The sequence below is a fragment of the Rhea americana genome, unplaced genomic scaffold (assembly GCF_003343005.1).
Source record: "Rhea americana isolate MKP2758 unplaced genomic scaffold, rheAme1 scaffold_151, whole genome shotgun sequence".
NCBI lineage: Eukaryota > Metazoa > Chordata > Aves > Rheiformes > Rheidae > Rhea > Rhea americana.
Window position 1 is genome coordinate 788,625 of NW_028185606.1, and position 26,610 is coordinate 815,234.

General features: G+C 47.5%; 1 protein-coding gene across 1 annotated transcript in view; it reads right to left on the minus strand.

Moving 5' to 3' along the window:
- PAPPA2 (pappalysin 2) overlaps positions 1–26,610 on the minus strand; it is a 122,865-nt gene that overhangs the window by 15,839 nt on the left and 80,416 nt on the right. The window contains exons 17-23 of the mRNA XM_085299691.1: positions 23,678–23,849; positions 20,844–21,021; positions 18,336–18,549; positions 12,970–13,138; positions 11,746–11,878; positions 10,148–10,257; positions 6,208–6,279 (exon numbers count right to left, since the gene is read on the minus strand). Of these exons, the coding sequence (XP_085155817.1) occupies positions 6,208–6,279; positions 10,148–10,257; positions 11,746–11,878; positions 12,970–13,138; positions 18,336–18,549; positions 20,844–21,021; positions 23,678–23,849 (1,048 nt within the window). The remainder of the gene's footprint in view (positions 1–6,207; positions 6,280–10,147; positions 10,258–11,745; positions 11,879–12,969; positions 13,139–18,335; positions 18,550–20,843; positions 21,022–23,677; positions 23,850–26,610) is intronic.

The following is a 26,610-nucleotide window of genomic DNA, read 5'->3' on the forward strand; positions in this document are numbered from 1 at the left end:
CAGCAGCCAATTCAGTTCAAAGGCTACCAGAGTTTCTTGGCAGGGGACAGCGCCTSTGTAACAGAAGCCAGGCCACTTCAATCTACCATGTTGCCCTGCCACCAGAAAGCTTGGAGGGTCACCACAGGACCATGGAYGCACACAAATTCCCCATACTTCAGCTCTGAGATTTGAATCAGGGAAGCTGCCTGTAGCCTGTCCTTTCCAGAGGAGCTGCAGGCTGCCAACTGAGCACGTGTGCCTCTATGGCCAGCATGAGTCACTGGTTGGCTACCTAAGGCCTATGTCTGGGATACATATAAGACAAGTGGAAGAGAGGAGCGAGGAGGGGGAGTGGGATAAGGAGGAGAGGATGATGAAAGCAAGGCAATGATCTGAAAGAGCATGTGGAATGCAGCTGCAGATGTCTTGGATTAGAGGATTGAAATATGGCTAGTATCTACTACTAACCTTAGAGAAATGCCACACGTGAGTGAACACAGGGAAGCTTCTCACGCACACGCAGTCCTGCTGCTATTGCTTTCAGACATGGAAATGAGCAATAAAAGTTGCCTGCTCTACTAACACTGACAGGTTGGGGTGAGAAGGAGGTGCCAAGTATTGATTTTGGAGGAGCTGTAACCATGTATCAGTTGCTTCATGCACAGGCCCTAGTTGTAGATTGGGAACTTTCCTCCTGGTTATCACCAGCACTCTCCGTGTTTCTCCAGACCCACTAATGACATGACAGAAGGAAACAAGGGGCACCTTGTCTGGGCCTTGGATGAAGATAGGGAGRAATAAGGCTGGAAAATGTAGCACACACAATCAAGTATGAGAGCGAGCCTAGTCACTGGCAAGAAGAAGACGGTTCAACAACTTGGAGGTATGGAATATGCCAGGAAGCAAAAGAGGCAGTCTGCATTCAGCACTGAGTCACATTAGGAAGAAATTGCTAGGGTAGGAGACAGACCAATAGCTATTTTAGCTCTTGCCCAGTTCCAGTCATAACAATATGAAGCTTTACCTGCTAATGGTCTGTCCAGAGCATGCTGCTTTGAATCTCTTGCCATGAACCCTTTGCTACCTGCACACAATGATGAAGAGCAACAGGAATGATGAGGAGCAGCAGCTTGCTGAGCATACTGGCTTCCCAGAATAACCTGCCCACATCTACTTYGATCGTTCAGAAGCAGCCAGTGTTCTTTGCTCTCTATGAGCAGGATGATGGTAGTTACTCCAACCTGTTAGTAACACTGGATAAACATGATGATAATGAAATAAGCAATCTTTATCAACTAAACTACAGCCACAGTGTGAGAAGAGAGTGGAAGAAATGGGACAGATCTGGAGAGTGGCACAGCCTAGGAGAGGCACTRTAACAGCTGGTAGCAGCTGATACTGGCCACATTCAGACAGCCACTACATGGACCATTTTAAACCATGGCAGGAACAGGCTAAGCAAGTAGCCTGCAGTAACTTGTAGCCTGGATCTCTGTACATGCTCTCTCCTCCTCTGTAGGCAACAGTCTCACTTCGGCTATCCCTTGCTCTTGGCCACAGGAGGAGTGTGGATGAAAGCTCGTCACCGACTTACGGCTTGGGAGACCTGCCTCAGAGATTGCAAACGCCTTCCTAAGCTGACAAGTAGAACATCAGGACCATTACTATCTCTTCTCAGATCTTAGGGAGGGAGAAGGGATTTCTCTGTTGCTCCATTCCCCTCTCCACCCAGCCCCAATTCCTTTCTGCATGCCCTCTCCTTTCACTGCGCCTTGCTGCCATCTGTTTTTCTACTGATGGCATGGGATGAGATGTTCCGCTAGCCGTTGAGACGTGAAGCACACTCGGCAGTAACTCGTATTCCCGATGAGCTTCTGGAATGCTTTTCATCCCTCCCTCCTTCATCCGCTGAACTACGTGCCTCCACACTCTGGGAATGGGGAACTTGGCAAGGCATAGCGAGAGATCAGGAGGCAGATGGACGACAAGATTAATGGAAAGAGAAGGGAGGTGGGGAGAGGRGAGAGAAAGAGATGAGCAGGCAGACTGATCCACCGCCAGTGAATGATAAAGATGAGTGAGAATTTCTCTAATGTCATTGCATAGTGATCTGAAATTTCCAGCAGGAGATTTGTGAGGCAGGGCTCCATCTGGGGCTGGGTAGGTTGGAGGCTGAGCTTGGCTAGTGTTCCCACACCCGAACCTAAAGTGACTCCTCCAGGGACAGACTGTAAGAGGAGTCAAGAGGCCTAGATTTCTCTTACACATGGTTGTTCCCCTGAGGTGTCCAGATGAGAAAGCTTCCTCATCCAACACGCTCTCTGCTGTCAATAGAGAGACAACAGCATCCCCGAAAGGTGACTTAGACCTTAGATGACCTGCAGTCCATTGGAACAGCGTTTCTCTGCTCACTGCATAGCACAGACTGCCTCCATTGAGGGATTAATGTGAAATGAGGGACTGTGAATTTGGGACTAAGAGACACAGCTGGCAAGTCAAGCTGAACCAAGCCAGATCCAGCAGGGGTTATTAAAGCAAAACATTCCTGATGCAGATAAAAGAAGAGAACAAGGAAAGGAGATGGGGGAGGCTCATGGAGCAAGAACAGATTAGAGGTTATATTCTATGCCTTCTCTTCTTTCCTTCCATCTGAATGTGAAGAAAAACTTCTTTACTGGCAGGTGACAGAGCATTGGAACAGGTTGCCCAGAGAGGCTGTGCAGGCACCTTCTCTAGAGATATTCAAAATTTGCCTAGACACAGTCCTGTGTGACACGCTTTAGRTGACCCTGAGTGAGCAGGGAGGTTGGACTAGAGGATCTCCAGAGGTCCCTTCCAACCTCAACTATTCTGGCATTCTGCAATTCTGTGATTCTCCACATCCTGCTCTGTCTGATGTCTCCACATCCCCCAAGAGACTGGCACTCAAATGAAACAGCTTTCAAGAACTACCATGCTTTTGGTCACAAGGTTGAAGGCAGGATAGCTAGAGGAATGAGTGTATGGGGACAAAAGKGAGCACAGACGAAGTGGAAACAAAACTCAGGGCATTTCCTGTGGTTAGACCAGGGGGACTGGTAATACCTCCCTTCCCTCCAGTGCCAAACAGCAGCTCCAAGTGTAATACTTTGAATGAGTTGTTTTGGTATGAGTTATTCTTTATGGTCAGAGAATGACTATTCTAAAAAATAATAACAAAAAAAAATATAGAGGGGAAGTCATCTAGCAAACTTGGCTTTTTAGGCCAACCTGAACAGCATGCAAGATTGTAGAAGAAAACCCAATGAAAAGAATATTTAAAGACAAATATGTGAGAAGTGTGGAGAAGGAATGAGGGAGGAAGTGGCTGCAGACTTTTTCAAAAAAGGAARGATCAGGCTGGAAGGAACAATCTGAAGCTCGATCTTGTTTAGTATTATGGTGAGTGGCTGTGACCTTAAGAGTAGGTTTGTGCTGATGAAATTGCTCATGAGCCAAAGGAAAGAGACATTGTTCCACAGTGGAGGATCAGGATATCTGACAAATCATTAGTTGACCTGAAGGACTAGGGAGAAAAACAGGATGATGTTTATTTGTATAAAATTGAAGGGTAAGCACTGGAGTACTGATAGTAAAACATCTGCTGTTAGCTTGGAGCTCATCAGCTGGAAATAAAAGAGGTAGAGAAAGATCTGGGTGTACTTGCTGACCTCAGGATATCTCTGAGCTGCCAAGCTGATGCAACTGCAGAAATGACAGATACATTCCTAGGTCCTGTCAGGAGAGAGATCTGCAGAACAAGGATGCTTGGTCATTCCTGCTATTCCTGCTGATAGACATAATTGAAAGCAGAAAAGGTGTAGAAAAGTCTACAAGGGTGATGAAGAGCATGGATTCCCCATCTTCTGTTAGGACATTCCAAAATTTTGGCTTGCTTAACTTCCTGTGGGCTAAGACAGTTGTCTGTAATTGTTTTCTAAAAGTAGATGGGGACTGGTGTTGACCATGAGTACATTTAGGTGGCTAATGACAACACAGTGACAATGTGAGATGCTAGGATTTCACATAGCTGCACACTCGTTTGCATGCTCGCTCTCTCTCTCTCTCACACACACACACACACACAAAACACACAATCTGGCATTTTTTTCATCCTTCCCTGTGGAGTATCTTGCTGAAGACACAGATTCATGCTGAGACTGTGTCTTCTTTCTCTCTCACCTGAGCCATATAGGAAGGAAGCAAGGAGCACATCACATAAAGTCTACTTCTTTCTGGAAGGATCAGCTCACAGAGATGTGTGGGGGAGTAGCCTGTTGCCTAAAGAGGCACCTCTGTTCATTCAGTTTGACCTGCTTGCTAGCTGGACAGCCAAAGAGAAGGTCACAGCTGATGTGAACTGCTTCAAATCCATTGCCTTTGAGCTGTGCTRAAGTCTATGCTGTAGAAAGACAGCGCTCCCCTGACAATGCAGGATCCATCGCTAAGCTCTGGTACTCAACCACCAAACGTCTGTAGCACGTAGCAGACTATTCCCCTATTTTTGGAGCCCATGGATTATAGTGGGTACATACAACATATCCACCAAAGCTAAGAAGTAATTCTGCTGCATGGTCTGCTGGACCGTAACACTTCCTTCCTGTGGACATGCCCCCTGCTCCTTGCAAAATTCAAATCACACAATCACGTGTTGTCATATACATTGCCCTTTGATCCACACTTCAGTTGACAAAGACCTGAGCTGGGGAAAACCGGTGAACAAAACCAATCATTTGCAAAGAAAAGAGTGTATCAAAAAATATACGAGCAAAACCCAATGCTATTTTTGGTGTGCAAACTTAATTTACATTTTCCTTTTTGGTAAAAATCCCAAAGTTTTAGCATACAACATTCCAAAATTCCCTTCCCCTCCCCTTTTCTTTTTACCCTCRATCATAATAACAAGCAGTGTTCGACAAAGACTGTCTATTTTTTCTTTCCTTTGCGAACTGACTCCAAGTTGCCTATTATTTTCTCGTGCCTGGTCATTACTCAAAATGAAATGAGTGGCTAACCAATTTCTGCAAAGAATTCTTTGTCTGCAGATTCTTCAGGAGTGGTTTGTTTTGTATATACGACGCTGGAAATCCTAGTTGTTTTGATTGGATGTGTGAATCACACAGGGCTCTTCTGGATCAGTATTACTCTAGAACTGTGGTTCTGGTTAAGGAAATATTCAGGCTTGGAGTCAGCACATGCTTTTTGGGGATACCCCTTGCCAGTGAAATCCTTTGCTAGAACATTCTTCCTGACTCAGCCAGGAAGAAGTGCACAAGCAAGGAAATACGTTATGAGGACCTGGCCCAATTCTGCAGCTTAGCAGTGCATTGCAATCTCACTCCCCAGCCTCATCCTGGCTTCTGTACTGTACACTCAGAGCAAGATATGGAAACGGCATTCACCACCATGCCACCTTCTAAGCCAGTAACACCCTGCTGACCCCTCATCCATGCGCCACTCCAACTAGTTACTGATCCAATCCCTTCCTGCAGGACTGTGGCCCACAGATGGGTTTGAATGGGGAAGTATCTTTACCTTTGATCATTCCTTCATCTCATTCATTTGYATTTCTCTGTTAGCTTTGCACGTGGACTGCAGAATTACATGCTTCTCTTACTGACACTGAGCATGTTGGAGATAAAGGGTACAGTAAAAGAGTTGACTCTCAATTTTCTTCCAAAATAGGAGTTTCAGAAAAAAAAAAGAGAAAACTTTTGTGCATTCCCATTGAATTTCTGATCTAAAACATCCTCAAACTTCAGGGAAGCTCAAATCAGCTTCAGGAGTCTGTCCTACTAACCCCAGACCTAATTACTCTTTCATTACACATGGGCTGTGGGCAGTCAGAGGCCAGAGTGCCAGGAATCACATGTGAAAATCTGTGGTATCTGGAAATCCCTGGCTGAGATCTGGCTGTTCTCCCTCTAACACTCAGCATGCCTGCACTGCCTGTACCCGTGGAGTTTCCTCCACCCTCTGTGATGTCTTGGCAGTATATGGCAGCTCTGAAAATCCAACTTGTCATCGCTGCACTTTCCCAAGTATGCTTGTTCTGGTCTCTCTGCTCAGCCAGCAAGCCCTGGCCCAGCTCAGAGTGAACTAACTCAAAGCTGTCCAGCTCCACCTTCGTGCTGGAGTGAGTCTGAATTGCTGGGAGCTCTCATGCAACAAGCAAGCTACTCATGCTTGGAAAAGGGGGGAGCTTACCTCGCATGACTGGATGCAGTGAATGACGGAGGGGTCTGGATACCATCGCAGCCTGCCCGTGCATACAATATGCTGAAGAGGAAAGGAGAAAAAAGATGTCAGGTGAGGYGGGAGAGTGAGTGCAAAAGCCCTGGATGCTCTCTGGAGGTGCTGTGTCTCCTGCATCACTGCACTGCTCATCACAAACAGCAATACCACACCAGGACCCTCCCTGCACTTCTTTCTGGAGGAAAGTCCTTTCAAGTCCATCAAACTTGAGGCAACTGCACCTAGTTCACCTACAAACCCAGCTACATTGCTTAAGGTAGAGATCATACAAATGAAAACGACAAAGGGAGATGACAGGGATTGCCAGAGAACCAAGGCTGGCTGCAATAAACTGGATCCTTCCATTCAYCTCTTTGCGTGATGCTTGGTTTAGCAGCTTCTCACTTGTATCAGAGTGGTGGGGCCCAACCAGTTGTCACTTAATGCCTGTGTCAATGAGTTCCTTGATTCCTGCTCAGGCTCTGAGAACCAAGTTCTCCAAAGGACACTGGGGCACTAACCTCCCTGGACCCAATCTGAAGCGGATACACCAGACTCATGTTCGTATGTGCAGATGAGGTTCTCTCTGGTATTTACAAGGCATTAAGTCAGCTGTTGTGACCAGCTAGATACAAGAGTAAGATATGAAGGGCTTGGTTTCATCTAAATGGAATGCTCCATCCCATGAATTCTGAAGGGATATTGTTAAGAGCACACATGATTATACAGAGGGAAGAAAAAAACCCACCACACATACAATTTCCTCCTTGTAAACTTCAGGCAGACTTTGAAATCTGAGGCCCCATAAAATGATGGTTGGCCTGTGAAAGTGTCCTAGGATGCCCTTCACAGTACAGGAATCGTACAGAAGGGCACGTATATTTTCCCTAGTCTCACATTTGAAATGTACAGTGGAAGGCAGCCCAGCTTCAGCATCCCCAGGAATCGTGCCAGCCAGGGATGGGGGAGCTCTCCAGCCAGTGGGAGGTCTGAACTCAAGGGGTGCCGTTAGCGGTGTGTTCCGTTGACAGCTGCTGAGGCAATGATGTGGCTCAGCAAGTTACACATTTAGCCAGGTGAAGGGTGAGGCAGCAACAAGCTGGCTGGCTGGGTTATCATCTGCTTGATGTGCCCGTGTTTGCTGACGATGGAAGGTGGCCAGAAGGCATGCTGATAGCAAGGATGTTGCTTTTCTAACACTCTTGCAGACGTCAAGAGACATATGAGATCCTTGTTCACCCAGACCCCTTGCATTTTAGTTACATTTTTCAGCTTCTTCCTGCTGCAGTCAGTCTCTATGAGCAGTCTCTGTGTCAGCCTGACCAGTTGCCAGGAGCAAGCCTGGACTAACAGCACCTTACAACACAGTAAAGGCAACCCAGGGGAAGCCATGATCAGATAGGACAGAGGCCCAGGATGCTGGCTGAGCTAGCCAGTTCCCAAGCAGCCTTAAGGCTGTTTGTATTGTAACTCTGTTAGGATGTTTCATGTATGGTTGCTGTGTGACTTGAATGGCAGTTTAAAACACTCATATTGCAGGTCGGGAAATTAAGGCAGAGAGCAAACCTGTTTGGGTGCAGCACACAACGAAACAGTGTTGAAAGCAAAACAGGACTCTGAATGGTTCTCCCAGAGTGGTCTGTACAGCTTCCTGTGAGGAGGGCCAGCATAAGCTCTAGTTTGCCTCATCTTCTTCCTGTTACCTCAGAAGCACAGCAGACCCAGATATGGCAAGCCCAGACAGCCAACGCTGCATGAGCAACGAGGATTAGAGAAGCAAAAGTCAGGGGAGTAGAGGAAGAAGCTGAGGAAGAGATGAAAATAAGATGTTCCAGGGAGAGCCCCTGGCAAGGTGGAGTGCCATTTCTTAAAATAATGCCTTCYTCCCTCCTCCTCCTTTCCTCCTCTCTGCAAAATTCTTTCCTTGCACGAGAGCCCACAGCAGTGGTGAAAGGAAAGCTGAACACCACCGCCCTGCCGGGCCAAACCATCTGATCCCTCAAATTTAAGGCCTCCTTCCAACGCTCGTGCTTAACAATCCCACATGCCACGGGCATCCTCACCCCTAGACAGTGATCTGTGTGGGTCTGATTCAATATGACATATAGTAGTATCAACAGGCACGAAGCACTGGTAATTCTGGGCCTCCTGTGGGTTCCCAGGAGGAGGGGAAAGTGTTTGGATGGGAGCACTGGCTCCTAGGAAGATTGTTTGCTTTTCTTTGTTCCACCTCCTTCGTTATGCATCTCATTTTTATTTTAAGAAATATTACCCCGGTGGAGCTGCTTTTTGGGAGAGTTGTGCAGTTAAGATCCAAAGTATTTGAGCTATTTGAGCTGTTTTGCCTACAAAATGAGTAAGAGATAGGGAGGAAAAAGCTCCCAGTTCCAGAAGCGGGAGGCAATCAGCAGGTCAGTGGGTCCTGGCAGCAAGAGACACCTTACAGCTGACAGCGCCTTGCCTCCTTCTTAGCAGGGAGATGCTTGCTTGGGGCTGCATTTCAACTGCCAGGTAACTGGGGACCAGAACTCTCACTGTGCCAAGTGTCAAGGGTGGCTTTTTTTCCCAAACTCAATCCTCTTAGCACACTGGCTGACAGTAACAACAGTGTAGCAGATTCAGGCACACACTATGTCCTGAAAAATCAGTGGGATTCCTGCATTTAATTTCATTCTTTGCAATATCCTGCTATCCTTGAGAACTCAGATGAGAGCTGGTAGTTTTTGTTGAATAGGTATAGGGATAGGAGAGCAGGAAGCTCTGCAGTATCATCTAGGAGGGACAGAAAACAAAGAACTCGTGGGGATGGATGAGGATCTTGGCACTGGGATCTAGTTATAAATTGGATCAGGGGAGCTGCATGCTTACCGAGAGTTATCTTGAAGCCCTGCGGCCTCCGCTAAAGCAGGCATATGCAGAGAGACTGGTGAGAGCTTCCACTGACCATGGTGAAGGTCTATTGACAGAAATGTAATTGAGGAGATGTGCACAGACAGTGCAAAGACCTTCGCCAGAGCTTGCCAGAACTTGGGGAAATGAGAGCTTGAATATCCAAATATATTAGTCTTTAAAAGGGCAAAAATGTGAATATTTCTCAGCCCTCCTATCCTTAAGAAAGACCATACCATTTTTGTTGAAAGTGAAATAAATTATTTTAGCTTAAGAGRAAGATTTGGTGTGGAAAATTGCAGGCCAGGAGGACATTCATGAGACACACGGTATCTCAGCATAGAGCTCCAGACTCTCTCTTGGCTTTGCCACCCAGCTACCTCATCACTGCCAAGTGGATTTACCCAGAAGGGCTCAAAATGGGTAAAGGAAAGTGCCATTAAGTAAGGGATTTCACTGGGAAAAGGTAAGAAATTTGACTCTCAGAGCCAAAAGCCATACAGATGCTACACTATGGCTAACATTTCCAAGAACAAAAGGTCTCTGATGAAGGACCCGCTGCCATATGCACCAGTTATTTCAGGGGATAGTTTCCCTCTTGGCCATACAGATGGTGCTCATCTGGCCTAAGTTCAGTACTTGCATATCCTGCAAGGCTTTCTCCCTGGCTGTGGGAGCTCAGCCTCGTCTCCTTGTGGACATGCAGGCAGAGGTGGCCAGAACGAGCAACTAGCAGCTATCTCCACAGCACGCAACCTCTGCAATTCCTTGGAGAGAGACAGTCAAACTCCACGTATATTTATGCTGCTTCTCTCTTCAACTTTTACCCCTCTTCACCCAAAGCAAAGGGCATTTCTCTGAAAACCACTGTAGAAAGAGGAGGCAAGACTAATGTTGTCACATGAGAAATATTCTGAGGCCTCTTCCCTACGTTTGCCCAAGGCAGGCATGGGAACGCCAGAACCAGAGAATCAAAACATTGCTAGCGAATGCCCTGTAAGAGAAACGGCACCTCGCCTTTTACCTGGACTCTAGTCGGTTGCAGACGGTGATCCATAGTCTCAGCAGTGACATTTTCGGGCAGTATGACTGGATCACTGGGGGGGATAATACAGGAAGGTATGCACACAGCACCTGCAGGAGGAGAGAAACAGCCCTGAGGAACCAGGCAACTATGTTTTAAAGGAGGGCACCAGATGCAAATGTCTGGTGAGGCTCTTCACTGAGGGTAGAAGCAGTGGTAAAGCAGATCCTTTCCATCCCAGTCTGGGATGACAAATCCCTCCCCAAATCCTGAATTACTGCAGAGACTGTAAGACCTGTTTTGGTCAACCAATTACCCTCTCCCAGCTGAGTAGAAAATCAAACATGACCTAAGAGATGGATCAAAGCTCAAATAGCAGGACATCAGATCCAGCATGAAAATAAAAGTGCCCTGGATGTTATGGGATGTTCGTTGGTATGTTAGGGAGCTCCTTTCATAGTTTTCCTACCAAGCTGAACTCCCACTGCCTTCCTATGACCCAGAAGCTGCTCCTGCTGGAACGTAACCTATTGGTTCTTCTTGCATTAAGCTCTTAGCTGGAAATAATGATATGGTAATTAGTTTTCTGAAACAATGTTGGCACCTTCCAAGATGTCCGAATACCTGAACAACAGGTTTATCCATCATTTCCATTATTCTGAGAACAGCAGGAAAACAGCTCAGCCCAGAGCCTTCGTCATCAAGAAATAATACAAGCTTAACTGGCCCTAACTGGCCCCTAAGTCAATCCCATAACGCCTGGCTCTTTATAGCTAAGGGTAAAGGGTCTTAAGAACTTAAAAACTAATAAAGTCATGCAGGGAAAAAAATGCAAAAAGCACTCTGAAAAACCAGGTGGGTCCCAGTCCTAACTCCAACCTCACATTAGATCTCTCTGAGGCTTAAACTTGGCAGGCCCTGTCCTTAAAYTTGCCTCAGTCAGTTTTGATCAGATGCAGATGATCATTGTGTTTGCTTCCGTGGTGCAGGTTTTGCTCAAGAGTCTAGTCCAGCAGGATACCAACTGAGACGTAATGATTATGACTGAGAATTGCAGCTTTTTCTAAAAACATAGAGGTACTAAAACCCAAGAAACACATGGCGTGGTCCCTCATCTGGTGAAAGTGCCCTGTTACATGTGATTGTCACTCCAGCATTCGTCTAGGTCCTGTCACATTAACCCTGCAAGTGTCAGCAATAATAATAAGTGGAGAGACATTRTAGGGGTGCAGGGTCAGAGGAAGGTAAAATTACTGTAAAGGCGTGGGTTTGCCTAGCTTCTTCTAAAAGTACAGATCCTTGCACTGAAGTCAGCTTTAGCTGGGCTTTAGTTTGTCCATGAATACAATCAGTATACCTACGTAGCTAATGCCACCCAGCTGTCTGTGGTCACAGAGAGGACAGAAGAGCAAACAGAATTCTGTCACAAATTTAGGGGAGATTGCTACAGCAAGAATAATCATCATGACCTTGCAGCTAGTTCTCTGGGGAGCGAGACATGAATGAGTCAACAAAGAGCCTGTTCCAAGGAGAGAAAATGGGTTTTGATCAGGACTCCACAATGTTTCAGTTYTTGTTTTGTTTTCATCTGTTCTCACCTATTCCATGCCCCTGTTCGCAYTTGTACTCCACAAAATTCAGCTCCGGAGGTGGCGGGCAGTTCCCCTGCAAGTTCTTGCACAGTTTGAACTCTTCTGTCCATAAGCCGTCCTTAGTACAAAGGATGGGAACCTGGAAAGTGAAGAGAGAGCAGTCCTCTTTACTACAAGCCAGCTGCAGGGCTCACCCCGACCTGGCTACTAGTGATATTTTCACACCAGCTGCTCAGCTCCRGAGGGTAATAGAAAGAAAAATAACCCTCTTCTGCCTGTGAAGTCCAGAGCAAAATTCTCCGGAGCAACTGGGTTGTGGCCATCTGGTCCAGTCTAAGGATACTTTGTACTATTGACCAGAAAGCAAATTGTTTTCCAGCTGCTGTTGGATCCCACCAGAGGGAATTCACTGTGCTTCTTTCGACAAGACCTTTCCAGCAGGCCGGATGCAAACCTTTGGTGGAAGAGCCTGGCAGGCAGCAGCCTCCATCCCCAGGCAAGCCCCTTGTCAGCAAGTCTGCTGCAGCAATGTTGCCAATCATCCCACGCAAACACATTAGCAGCTGCTCTCAAAGCCTGCTGGAAGCCCTCTGCCTTTCATTTCCTACCCTTTTCATTAAAGACAAGCAGGCTTACTGACAGGACAAATGCTGTTTTTTGGAAATGCTACCAGGGACAGAGAGAGCATCCCCAGCTGGGTGTGCACCCCATGCCAGTGCTAGTATCCACACAGTCGCAGTCATTGCCCAAAAGCAGTGAGCGAGAGTGGAAAGAGCTCCAGGGTTTGTAGGGTAACCACTGCTCAGGGGCACTCAGCTGCTCTGCAATGCTGAGAGGACGTGGGGCCCCTCTGTGCAGTGGGTACAGACACCCTAGCCCTCCCAYGAGGCTGCCTGTGGCCCCTCTGAGCCTCGTGACCTCCCATGCAGCACTCTGATCACTAGCTTCAAAGTCCTACAACCACTTCACATTATCTGGAAGGCACATTATCATGAAGCCAGCACTTGCTCCCAGGAGCACAACTGTGCATATAGTTGGAAGAAATATTTGCAAAGTAAATGTTTTTGCTTCCTTTAGATTTCAAAGAGCATCAGGGCCCCGTTCTTCAACTGTTCTTCAAGGTCACATCTTGGTGATCCATGCCCCCTTCTTTGTAGTGCTGTGACCCGTTTTCATATGCTCAGAAGCACAGTGCTTGGCCAATCTCTGTCCCTCCCCGAGGTCACTCACCCTCTCACTCTGTGGCTCGCAGCTCAGGATGCACTGGCTGTCCAACTCAAAGCCTTGGGTACAGTTGTACATCCCCTCAAAGACCGGGGGAGGTGGATCACACACCACAGGAACGCAGTGCCCTTCTTCCCACAGGCCACTTTCCAAGCACTGGATCTTCAGGAACTTCCTGGAGAAACACACCGGCAAGACTGGGCTGCAGCCCCAGAAGGGCACTGCATGCAACTCCCGGTCACCGCTTGGCCCTACAGTCTCAGGACCTACATAGCCCTTAAGGGAAGAGTGTTCCCCAGTGAAGAGCCAAAGGCCACTCCATCAAATGGCAAGGAGGGCRTCTAGTTGGTCAGGAGGAGAAATGAGATGAATGGGAGAGGGGATCAGCCCTTTCTCCTTGAAGATCAACTGTAAGAGAATCTTAAGGAGATGATTTCTATGGGTCAGCAGGGGAGGACATACAGGTTTGCTCTTATTTTCTTTGATCCCTGAAGGTGGCATCCAGTGGGGCCTTCAGGGCACTGGCACACAAACCTCAGCCCCTTAGCTTTCCCTAAAGCATCCATTTGTGCTTCAGATTAAACATACACTTCTCTTGCTGGAGGGAGAGACTTGCCGAGGTCAGCCATGCACACAATGCATTCGAGCACAGCCCTGCTCAGCCCAGCACACTTGCCATGGGGCCTGACTGCAGTGCACTGTGCTGCCCACGAGATGTGCTGGACTCTGGCTCTAGCCAGCCAGAAGAAAGAGCTCCTCTGTTCAGATCCCGTCTTTGCGGGAGCCGAGCTGGGGGCTACCTGCCTTGCTGCACTGCTGACAATAAGAGCATGGCCTGTGAGGCCAGCAGCACAAGGAAGATTGTGTGACGTTTGGTGGAGCACCCTACATGAGTGCTGCCTCSCCTTGATCTCTTAGACAACCTGCAGAGGCACGAGTGGTCATCTCAAGGCAGCTCCCTGGGATGCAGCTTGATTCCCAGTCCCCTRTGCACAAGACTTTCCCACGCCATCCTGCCCCCCACTGCAGACAAGTTTCCTGATGGCCATTCCCTGGTACAGCCCAGGTTTACCTGCCTCGCTCGAGGTCTTTCCTTACCTGTCGGGGGAGATCATACTGATTGAGGAGTCCCGGMCTCTTTTTTTCTGCACTTGCTGCTTGTTTCTCCCACTGATCTTACTTACTGACCCCTGTGGTGCCCCCTGCTCTCTTTGCCCCCCAGACCCTGCGGGTACATGCACTGAGTTGCTTTGTCCCACAGCCAGCAGCTACATACTTAGCTCAGTCAAATGAGCCTCCACTAGTAAATCCTGCTGGCCTGGTCCCAGCTATTTCTGAAGCTCCTCTTTGTACTCTGGCCAAATCTGTCAATCTCGTTCTAGCAGAGGAATTGTCATACCAGAGCAGACCAATATCATCTTGTGTTGCTAAAACAGTCCAAGCACAAAATACTTGCCAAAAAATGATGAAAAAGAAAGGAAGAAAAAGTCCAGAAGCAGAGCCCACCCGCTTCAGTCTCCTGTCCCTGGCAGCGATATATATACCACATCTTTTACATAAAGGCATAAAAAGCCCATGATGTACTGGGCTAGCTGGGGACTGCTCTCCTGAAGAGGACATGTCACTGTGACCCTCGCTGCTGCTGAATGCCTTCAATACACAAGTTTTGACAGCGCTGATGAGTTTTACCTGTGTGAGTGCTGACTGCAGGCCTCCATCCTTAATGAGACCTTTCTTTCCTCTGTAATGCACGCCTGTCCTTTTTTACTAGACAGCCTGCCTCAGATGTTTCCCTCTGCCCTCTCCCATTCCCTGTGCCAGCAGGCAGGGCTCCAGGCGYCGTGTTACAAAGTTTATAGCATGCCACAAGTACACAGAGGGAGATTTAACATCTCCTGTGCTGTGCAGCCCTGCGTTAGAGAAATCCCTGGGGCGAAGGTACTAAGTTCCCTCTTGTTCTGAGCTGATGCAGTTATTGCTTGGGACCACCTGGCTGTCCCTTATCGCATGGTGCAGACGAGTGCCTCGTTGTTACTATCCTGGCCAGTTTGGTGCATGGTCACACAGCCTGGAACACAAAGGTGACCCCATCCAGGCCCCACCACCATAACTGAGGGGAGAGTGAAAGGACTGGATGTCATCTTCATTAGCTTTACTCTAGTGCCCTTATAAGAGCGACAGATGATTCCTGCTCTGCTGAATATAGGCTTCAAATAGATAACCCAGAAGGGGGGAGGCAGGTGCAGGAAGGTGATGGGATTTACAGGTCCCTCAATATGGCACCACACTGCTGGTTACGGGATCACAGACTCTCACAGTGTGAGCCTCTGAGTAGCAAATGATGCTAGAAAGTCATTCTGCTAGTAGTAGGCTTGAACTGACAGATGGGAGGTGAAACAACGTAAGACTTGTTTGGAAGAGTGGTGGGGAGAAACAATCCTGGATGCCATTGTGGACATCCACGGCTTCAGAGCACTGCTAATTTCATTTTCTTGGTTGCCCACCCTTTCTGCTGGAGTGATGCTCACTGCCTTTTGAAGACTTCCCCCACCAGCCCTTGCCTCCTCTTGGGCGAGTTTGAATGCTTTGCTCCACCCGCTCTTCCATTTGCTTAAAGGCAAGCAAAGGCATATGCTAGGAGGCACCGATCTGTGATGAAGGTCCAGATCCTCATGTGGCAAATCTGTTTCCCCTTACCGAATTGCCTGGCGTGCAGGGTGTAATTTAGCTGTATGAGTTACACGAGGTAAATCAGAACAAAACAGCCCTTTCTTACACTGCCATATCAAGCAACATTGGAGGTTAAGCTGGTGCCACTATGGCAATACAAACTGGCAGTACAAGGACTCACTGCTACAGGCAAGGCCTCAAGCACAGAGCAAAAGCCTTTAAAAAACAGGATCATCCTAGATACATGCTAGTTCTTACTCACTCACCAGACACCTGGGTATAACTGATCCAGCCACTGCACACCACTGTTGCTCTTCCAAACTGCAGTGGAGGGCCTTTACCTAAAGCCATGCAAGGCCTGGGGAGAGAGGCTAAGCATGGGGAGGGCCACGTCTCAGGAACTTCCAGTTTGCACAGCACACACTATGTCGTGCAGCCCTGTCATGTTCATTGGGACTCCTTGCATTGACACGGTACTAGAATGGCTCCAGCATGAGCTCCTGGTGCACCGTGCACTGCCTCCCCACAGGAGTTGACCTGTCTGTTGCATTGACCAACCAAACTAGGGAGAGAAGAGGAGCAGAGATTTGTCATGGAGCACAGAGATCATCTTCARGAGTGGTAGAATCATCTAGGACGATTGGCACAACTGAGTTCCCTTGCTAACCTCTCTGTTCATCCCTGCCACCTTTCCCTCTCTCTCCCTGTCCCACTACACCACTGCACAACCTTCAGAGCTAAAATCATAACTCAACTTGTGCTAGAGGCTCACTCCACCACTAGTGCCCATGCTGGGGAACCTCCAAACAGGGCTGTCCTGGCCTGACMCCAGGATAGAAGGTGGTATGTGGACCACTGCACTGGTGCCCATGAAGTACAAAATTTATATTAAGGCATGGAGAAGGGAAGGGAGAGGCTTTTAAAAAAATACCTTGTAGCAACTTGAAATTTCCAGACCCCCCAGTTTCTTCTGATCTGGGTTAGCAGCATTTCTTGAGGATTAACAAGGAAGCCAGGAAAATCAGAGTCAAAGATTCCTTCTCCAASTGGGCAATCCAATGTCTAATGGGTAAAGGAGGCAGGGGAGACATCTGAGGCCAGCAAGGGCTGCGTTTGATGTGAAGGCATGAGCATCAGCCGAGCTCCAGGACTGTGCATGCAGAAGTCTGGCCAGGATCCAGTGGTGTATTGGAGTGGCCAGATTTTGAAGCACTAGGTGCAGTGTACAGGAACAGTGATAAATTACTCCAAAGTCCACCTCATCTCCCCACGGTAGGAGACTGGTGGCTTCACAAAGAATAGGGGAGAAGCAGAGAGGCTTTGCTGGTAAATTAAAAGAAAGCAATGCCAGCTTGTAGAACTTCTGCTGCTTTCCTCCCCTCTCTCCAAACAGCCTAGGCAACCTGGGCTGTAAATCTTCATCAGGGGCCCTAGAGGTGGAAATGACATGAGACAGCCTGTGTTTTCTTTACCTAGCTTTATGGCTCCAAAAGCTGCATGTGTGTTTGCCTTTTATCTGGAAGGGGGTCAGATGTGGGCACTAGAAGTGAGAGCCCCATACCTATGCACCCACCACAAATATACAATGGCCCAGTGCCCTGCTAAACCTTGATGCTCTTGGGTTAGTCTGTCCTGCTTTGACTGCTATGATCTTTCTGAAGTGTTTCCAGCCCTCAGTCTGCTAACTCACTCCAGTTCATTTTCTCTTCCAGATTCCCCCGCCTTCTCTTCCTCTTTCATGGTCGCCGTTGGCCCATGTAGTCTTTGAATGGGGAGAGGAAGTGGATGGGCTAACATCTCCATGAAAGTTTACTGGGGGGACTGGATTGGCGGGGCTGTCTCATAGCTCCCTTGATCTCTGTTGAGGGGCCAAGGTACCAATTATTCCTTAGTCCCACCAAGGTGTCTCCTATTCCATCTTGCCAGCCTCTCAGATGTGCCTTCTTGGACATAAAAGGCTAATCCCAGGAAAGGGATAATGATGAGAGAAGAAGGAAGGAAAAGCTACCTGAAAAGATCTGAATGCATTTATTTCATTCCAAAATGCACAAAATACTGCTTTACCCCCAATATCACATTGGCTGAGCACAATGCTAGTAAATCACCAGGATTTTTTCCCCAAAGCATTAGGAAAATCTTCCCCAATTGAAATATAAATGCTGAGATTAAATTTAGCCAACACATGAAGGGGGTAAAATGTTAACTCTTACAAAATATTGCCATTTGTTCTCATAACCCTCAGTCTCATGATCTACGTTTTATCACTTATATGAAAGACAGCAAAAGGTCTTCCAGCATCTTATTACATCATTAGCTTATCACCAGTTTAAGTCCTGAGAGTTTACAAAGACTTCCACACACATGCTTAATTTTCAGCAAGTGAAAAGTGCATTGAGGCTTGCAGGACAACTCACATACTTCAGGTTAAAGCACCTAATGTACATGTGTGCGCAATGGCAGCTTATATCTTGTTCCCACCTCCTTTGAAATAAACTAAGGGAATGTCTCTCATGTTTCAAGCAATGGCATGTTCATGATCAGAGCAAACTGCTCTGCCTTCTTCCTACCCCACCAGCCAAATCAGCTCTGCAATGCTGTCAACATACAGTGACCTCTTCTCCTTTCAATGACCTTACTAGTGTTAGAAAAGTAGAGGAAGGAAACATGGCAGAACAGTGGAAAAAGAAGCATCATACACTTACTTCTTAGGTTTGCCCACCGCGTTCTCTGCCACGTGGTATCCAGGTTTACACTTATAGCGACATACTGAACCCACATCATGGTTCCCCTGCAGGCACTGTGGGACCAGTAGCTTGGCATTGGCCACCGCATGAGGAGCATCACATTCCACTTTGCAGTAGGCTTCAGGGAGTGACCAGAGTCCATCCTCAAGGCAGGTCAACCACTGGCTCATTCCTAACTCCAAGAGAGAAGCAGCATATTCAGACTTCAGCATAACTGGGGCTGGACCTCTGGAAGTCAGTGAAGCTCATAAGAACCAGAAACCCCCCCTCTTCTGGAGACTGGATATTGATGCTAAGAAAGGCAGTAAGTATGAAAACCAACAACCTCATTGTGTGGTTGGTCAGGCTGGGACAGAAACTGAATCCCTTGAACACAGACAGGAGAGGAAAAGTGATGGCTTCTAGGGGATGGAGAAAAGATCTTGTTTCTGCAAATCTCAAATCTCTCCCTTAAAATTCCTCTCTCCAGTGACACCTCATAAGAGCATTTGATGGGCATTTATGTATGACAGCTATCTGCTGCATGTAGTTCAGGTCATGCACCTTTACTCCAGGTAGTTTTTGCAGCTTTTCCAGTACTTACCCTTACAAGCTGTCATACTCTGTGTTACGTATATAGTGTAACATAGACAATGCCAGCAGAATGCATACAGAAATCTGAACTAGTGTGATAGTGAACTGAAACTGTTTCTAAAGGGTTTAATTTGAATATAACGGCCCCCGCTCTTCAGTGTTTGTCTATAAAACAGAGGGTCTGGTAGGCCTGGCTAATGGGTTGCCCAAACTGGAGCCTGTGATAGGTATCCAGGACTGTATCACCTGCACATTGTAGATCTGAACCCAGGCCAGAGCCATTTCCCTGAGAACTGCAGAGCAAGACAAAAAAARAAGCTAGACTGAAGTGAAGTGGAGTCCTTCCATTGAAAGATCTGGATCAGGTCTCTAGAACAGGTTCTCTGTATAGCCAAATTTCTCCACAGTCCCTTCAAGCATCACTTTCTTATTATAGGATCATGGCTCTGTCTACAACTGCTAGTAGAAAAGGCCAAGAGATTTGGCAGCCTCAGATAGCACCTCCAATCACAGCTTGTGTTCCCGGCGGGCCTGCGCTCCCAAGGATCGGGCTGTACGGGTTTCTCCCGCCTCCAAGCTCCGCAATAGAAGCCGTATCGCTCGTGTAATCTTTTTCTTGTCTATTCTTAGTATTTATTAGCATTGACAGACTGCCTGTAAGGATGTAAGCCTTTGGGGAGAACAAGAAGTAGACACGTCCCTGCCTCAACAGTTTAGTGGAATCAATTGGGCTTCTCTGAATTTACCCACAACTTAACAGCCTTGGCTTAACACCACCAGTTGTGTCAGCTGCTGGAATTCACCCAGGGTGCTCCATGGACGGGCCTGCCTTCCCACCAAGGGAGCCAATGGCAAATCTYCTGTTGACTTCAATGGGAACAAGAGGAGGCTGCTAGTGAAATCACAAATTAAAACTYTGCCCTCAGCTGACCCGCCAAATGCAATAGCATTAGCTTGTACAGAATTTGGCCTGTCAAGTTGCAGTTCACAGACTACGCTCTGACCAGCTCACATTGGAATCAGCTGGCATCCCCTCGTCATGAAATGAGACCTTAATTCCCTGCAGTTTTTACTCCTTAGATTTAATCAAAAAAAAAAAGTAGTAAATGATTTTCATACGTTTCAGCTATAAATGTCTCCGTAAAATAGGGCACCCAATAAAATGATTTGTTGTATGTAATTGTTCAGAGCAAATGCGCTGGTGGAAACTCACATAAAGTCCCAATGCTTGAAGCTGTCAAGGCAATTACCCCCGAAATCCCATCCAGCTCAGTCTTGTATAGACAGGAACAGTAGCTCTCTTTCTCTGACGTGGCTTAAAAACATTCCTGCGGCTATTGATGGAGTCGGCAGAATGAGAGCCAGGCCATGGCATGTCTGGAGGACTGTTGTATGTCTGGGTGGTGCACATCTCTGAGACTGCTCTGCAGCTGAGGGCATCAGTCTCTATGGCTTTGTAAGGCCCGAGGCCTCCTCAATCACATGCTTTCACATGGCCACTAGGCAGCATGCCATTCGTGGCTTTCTGAAGTCCTCTCTGTTTGTCTTCAGTGGCTGCCTGCACACTTTGTGCTTTCCTCACCTCTGTAATGCCAGAGCCTGCCAGGACCTCACCAGTTATCAGGAGAAGATATCCCCACACCCTGAGGTGGATGGATATGAGCTGCCAGCTGGCAGATGGGAAGTCACAGAGTATCCCCACACTGTGGTATCTCCGCTCAATGATAGACAGATGCCTATCATTTCAGGAGGTCTCTTAAGAGCCCAACTAGCTGGCAAAAGCCAAGATAACACAAAAATCCAATGTTCAGTTTGGAACAACTTGGGATAGGCACAAAAAGGTGGCACAAAAGGGGGAAGGAGGATTAAATACCTCAGCACCAGGGACTGTACCTTGAAGCTTAGCTGGCCGGATGCAGGAGAAGGAACATCTCTTCAGGTATGTGGTCCCCTTCGGGCAGGAGAATTCAGCATAGTACACGTGTGACTGGTCAGGGACACCACAGTCAACAGGGTCACAAGTCACAGATCTGTCCCACTGCCCTGAGCTGCACGTCAGCACCACCTCCTTCTGCAGAGAAAGCAAGGCTCCATTGGACTCCTATCACTGAGCTTTAGCCTACTGTTTTACCACCACAGCAAAAAGGCCTGCCCCAAGTTTCAGGAACAAGAAATGCTTTTCTCCATTTTCCTCTCCCGATTGCTACACTCCCCTCTGGACACTGAGCTGGAGCCCAATGTGATACAGTGCAAAGCACCTACCTGTTCGTGATGTGATGTTTGGAATGTGGAAGCAGTGACTAGTCTTTGACAACATGCAAGCCATCTGCATTACAGACCTTATAATAGCTGGTCTCTAACTGGCTGACTCCCCAAAATGCTAGCTGAATACATACTGTCTAAGCAATACCAAAGCACATCAAGAAAAAAAAATCAAGATATACAACAATTTCCTGAACTACAAGTTATGTCCAGCTCTGTGCACTATGGTTTTCTCCCCTGTAAGATAAGTCTTACTTCAAACGTTGGTGGGCAGCTCTCCTGTTAACTGGTTTCCCGCAAATGCACTGATTCTATCATACCTCAGCCCACAGACACCACTGAAATCAGAGGTCCATATAACTTCATTCGTAACGCATAATTAGGCAGTCCCTCTTACATAGCTGGGGAACCACATGAGAATCTGACTCCAAACTGCCAGTGATCCCAGTCCTAAACACAACCAGCGTGCTATGCACTCAGTCAAAACAAAGCAGTGTATGAAGGTGTGCCATGATTTCCCTTCTCAGACCATTTAACACTATCCCAGCAGTTCTCAGACAAGACTTGCAGTACAAATAGATTTCATTCAACTATTCCTGATCTCCATTTATTGGTTGAGTACAATCAAGTTGCTTATACAGTCAAACTTCTGATTTGTCCTCTCAGCCATTTCAAATGAACATATAGGCCTGTATGTGGTAGCTCAAAAGGGCATTCTTAAATTCGAGCCTGAAACTATCTGGTGCAYGGCAGGACCATGTTGCAACTGAACTGTTTTGGTAATGCTCTTCCCTTACTATTGCTGAGTAAAGGACAGACACATCTGCAGGGCTCCCTGGGAAAAAAAACAAACCCAGAGTCCATTGCCACGTGGAGAGAATACCCAGAGAAGAGCCATACATTTTTGCCCAGAATGCCCTGAGATGAATACAGACATACTGTCAGAGACAGGGAAAATGTAGTGAGCCATGGGCCCTGCAACCAAGTGGATGGCTACACCACATCCTACTCCATCCTCTCTATGGACAAGCCAAATAGGGCACCTCTTTTCTCCAGCAGCACTCTTAAGAAAAGTTCATGTTACTACATCCTGCCAAAGATTTGTCCCATGTCAGAGCCCCCATGCTGTCCCCACTTGCCCCCTGTAGAGGTAGGAAAGCGAGTTAACATCACTTCAGGGCTCAAGGCAGGGCACTCGCAAGCTGCCTTCTGTTGCGACAATCACAAAGCAAAGCTCTGTCRAGAAGTTTCCCATCTCACTGCCAAATGTCGAAAAACTGTCACCCACAGCAAATTTATTTAGTGTGGTTTCATGTTAGAGGAGAACGAGAACATTCTGTTTTCCTTGTGAACACACTGGTGTGTGTTAAAGGCCTGCCTTGGCCCGCAGAACTGTACGGWCCTGTAATTAATAACCTTCCACGTGACACGTGGGACAAGCGGGGCATCTTGAGCTGCCCCTTTGCACTCTGTCATSCCTCACTTTCCAGTGCTCACTTTGCCCCTTGTTAAACACTGACTGCTGTAGCACAAGTAATGTGTCTGCCAGACACGAACACTGTCAACTCTCTGGAGGGAAGAAAAGCCCAACCTGCTTACATCTCCTGACTTACCTCCATCTGTCTCCACCTCATATGAGTTCACACCCTCTCATTTGGGCTGGTGTGCAAGGCCCRTTCAGTCCTGGAGGTTTATGTTCTCTCTCCAGGAACAGAGTAAGAACAGGACAAATTGTGCCCATAACCCTGCCAAGGTGACTACCTAGATGTGAGGGAGTTCAGCTCCCAAGGACCTGTCAGTCCCAGGTCTCTTCAGTCAATGCCTAAGCATGGAGTTGGCTGTGGCTTTTACGAGGCAGCCCCTGGCCCACTGGAAAATGGGCTGAACTCTTTCATGCTGAGCTCTCTGCTACCCTGCTGGCTTGGGCAGCACTGATTGCAACATGATACAAAGGAAGAAAAGCTCTCGGGCCTGTTGGCTGTCTTTTCATCTAGAGCCCTCTAAATTTAGTCGCTCTGAAATGACTTCATTTTTTCCTGAGCAACTAACTTCAACTTTAAGAGAGAAAATGTCCCAGGGATATTTAACCCTCCCAGCAATGCCCATACAGAAAACAGAAAATGTCTACCTCTGCCTCTGCAGGAACAGACTCAGCATGGACTGGACTAGGGTGTCACAGATACAGCTTCTTTTAGTCTGGCAGAGCCACAATCTGCATGTAGCACTGGCTATGGGAGCTAGAAGGACTAGAYGGGAGACTGTTCCCTGGCAACACCAGCCATTGGCACTGAGGTCCAGCACTGAAGGGTCCATTGGACTGAGACTGGTTGGCCAAGCTGTGAGGAACCAGAGCTGCAATTACATGGTATCCTGGGGTCATTCCTAACCCCCTCAGGATGCTGAAGTCTATCTTAASAGTCTGTCCAGTGGGTCATGAGGTGATGTCTGCTCTGCTGTCCACTCACCTGCATGGAGTCCAGGCTCTTCCCATTGCTGGAACGGAGGAAAAATCCCTTTTCACAGGAAATGACACACTCCATGTCCCTTGGACCATTGGAGGTGCAGTTCAGGGTGGCAGTGTGAGCAAGCACTGGGTATGTGCAGCTTCCCAGCTCTGCACAGGTACGGTGGGAACAGCTGTGGAAAAGGAAAGAGAAAGGCTCAGCAAAGCAGTCCTGATGCTTCTGCAGTAAGAAGGGACTCCCTTCAGGTGGCATCTGCTTGGGATGTTCAGAGGCTTGCAGATGCAGAGAGAGATGCGTACTTATGCCTCAGTTCCAGACTTAGAAATCTCTTGAAGATGATGCCTTGGTAATTCTTCCCAGCTCTGTCTTGGCTGGATCTCTGTCCCACCCCAACACACACCTTCCCATGCATGATGCTACCCTTCCAAGCAAATGGAAAGATGTATGGTCTAAGACCGCGCATTCAAAAATCTAGGATCTCTTCCCAGCGGAACTAGGGAGCTGCCTGGTGTGACTCCTTGCGGTGGATATAGCTATCCTACGCTGCATGTGTAGCAAACATACAYGCAAACTTGCAGCATGGGGGGAACTACTCGGCCAACCATCAAACCAATTACCTCATATGGCTAGAGCAATACCCTCAACTCAGATGTAAATAGGGGTCTGCAGAGAGCTTCTTTGGGCTCTCATGACTCACAGCAGGTGCAAAGCAGGATCTTCCTTTGGCATGGGACACCACTCAAGGATACTCCTTGAGGTTGAGAGACCCTCACACTTAACCAAGAGGTCGAGGTGAATGATGAAACTGGTAATGCTAGCAATTTCCCTTTAGTAACTATTTTTTCCTTTTCCTCCYAGTAATCAAATAGCACGTGCAGTGGATCGTGATTGCCATTCCAGCCATTTGAATAACCCTGCAGTCAGAGTTATTCCCAAATTTGTGTCATCTCCTTTGTTTGGAGTGTACCTAACYAGAACACTACTCAAGCTCCTTTGTCCTAAGGAGCATACAGAATCTGTACAGCACCTCACACAGAAGGACCTTATGATGCTTGGTGTACACGGACTGAGGGGAAGGAAGGCAGGGGGAGAAGACAGGCAGGTTTGCCTATCCAGCAAGGGTAATAGACAAGAGAAACTATAAAACAACAGTTATTGTATCAGCTTTCTGAAAGAGCTACAGCTTCTTTGGAAGGAAAACAGTTGCTACACATGACAATTTCTAAGAACATCTCCCTGAGAAAAGTGATGGTATCAGGTTTTCAGATTCAGTGCCCATCCCCTGGAGTCTATGTGAATCTACATTGGCTGTGAAGTTGTACGGCAATTTTTGGTTTCATTTGTGCAGTCAGACTGTGCACAAGCATGCACATGCATGTGTAAGGGTGAGTGCATATTTGTTACACATAGGAGGAATTTGAGTTTATGAGTTGTGCATGGATGTGTGTAGTTGCCCCCTAACAACTTCTGAACATATTATCAACTGTCAGCTAGATTTGGTAACCAGGTTGAAACTGCATAGATGACTATGGAAAGAGACTTTACAGGTGCTGTCCATTTTCTGTCCAACAGAGGGAAGATCTCCAACACGCTCAAATCACACTAGACACCACAGAATTTGTGGCAAAAGAGACTTCCTGAAACTGAGCTCTGCAGTGCCAYAGGGAGCGCACAGTTTGAGAGCACTCACACGACTGCGGCCGCTCACACTTGTCTTCACATGCATACTCTGCTCTTGCACGTGTCTCTCAGAGACACTACTGAGCATGGCAACAGACAATGGAAAGCACGAGGTCTGCATTTTCCTAAGGCTACAAAACTCAAGCAACAACACCGGGCATTTCTCCTTTCCAGTAACTTTTGAATGTACACCTCAACTTCAGTCAACCATAGCATGAGATCGGCAACCTGTTCCAGTGCTTTGTCACTGTGAGAGTGACAGAGCACTGRAACAGGTTGCCCAGAGAGGTCATGGAGTCCCCTTCTCTGGAGATCTTCAAGGCTCACCTGGATGCAACCTGTCTAACATGCTCTAAGCAGGGAGGTTGGACTAGATGATCTCCAGAGGTCCCTTCCAACCTTACCGATTCTATGATTCTATGAGAAAAGAGCTTCCAGTGCTGTTATGTTCTGACAAGGTTTGTAACAACAGAGGGCCAGACGGAAAAGACAAAAAGGCCTTTTTAAAGACCCTGATGATAGAAGGGCTGACAGGTATGTTAAATACTGTATTAGCCATCACAGAATCCATATCAGCTAGTGTCACTACGATGTTTCAACTGCAGGGAAGGGTTCAGTCAAAGTAAGAACTAATTCAGATACTGGAGAACCATCCACAAGATGCAGCTTCACATGGGTGTAGATGTACAGCCACTGGTTCCTCACCTTACAAAATTGCTTGCTTATTGCGTTTGCTCAAATTGTCAGGCTCATAAAAATATCCCTCATATTCCCATAGTCTTTCCTAGGTTTCCTGAGGACCACACTCCAACCCTGGGGCATCTTGTTGCCTCTTTGAGGACATGCGTGCAACTTCGGCCCTTCAAGCTACATGCAGTCACAGCAGAGCATCTGTAGTGGCAAAGGGAAGCTGGACATGCCCCAGCTCTTCCCTCCACCCCACACTGATCACCATCCCACTGCTCCTTCCCACTTTCCTTTGATGCTCTGCCCTGCTCTTCAGGGCTCTTGCTCTTCCCACAGTCCCATGCAGCATTTCAAACCTACTCATCTTGTGGATTTTGATGCCAAACTCTTTGGGGAAAAGACCATAGTTCAAAACAGTGTCTGTCCAACTCTGTGGGCTCAGCTTAGTTCCCTAGGCAAGACACAGCTAAAAGGAAGAGGGAAAGCTTGCCACGTGTCACCTGTCTCCAGGAAATAAATACTCCTCTCCTTGCCACAGCAGCTTCCTGTCAAGGACCAACCATTTG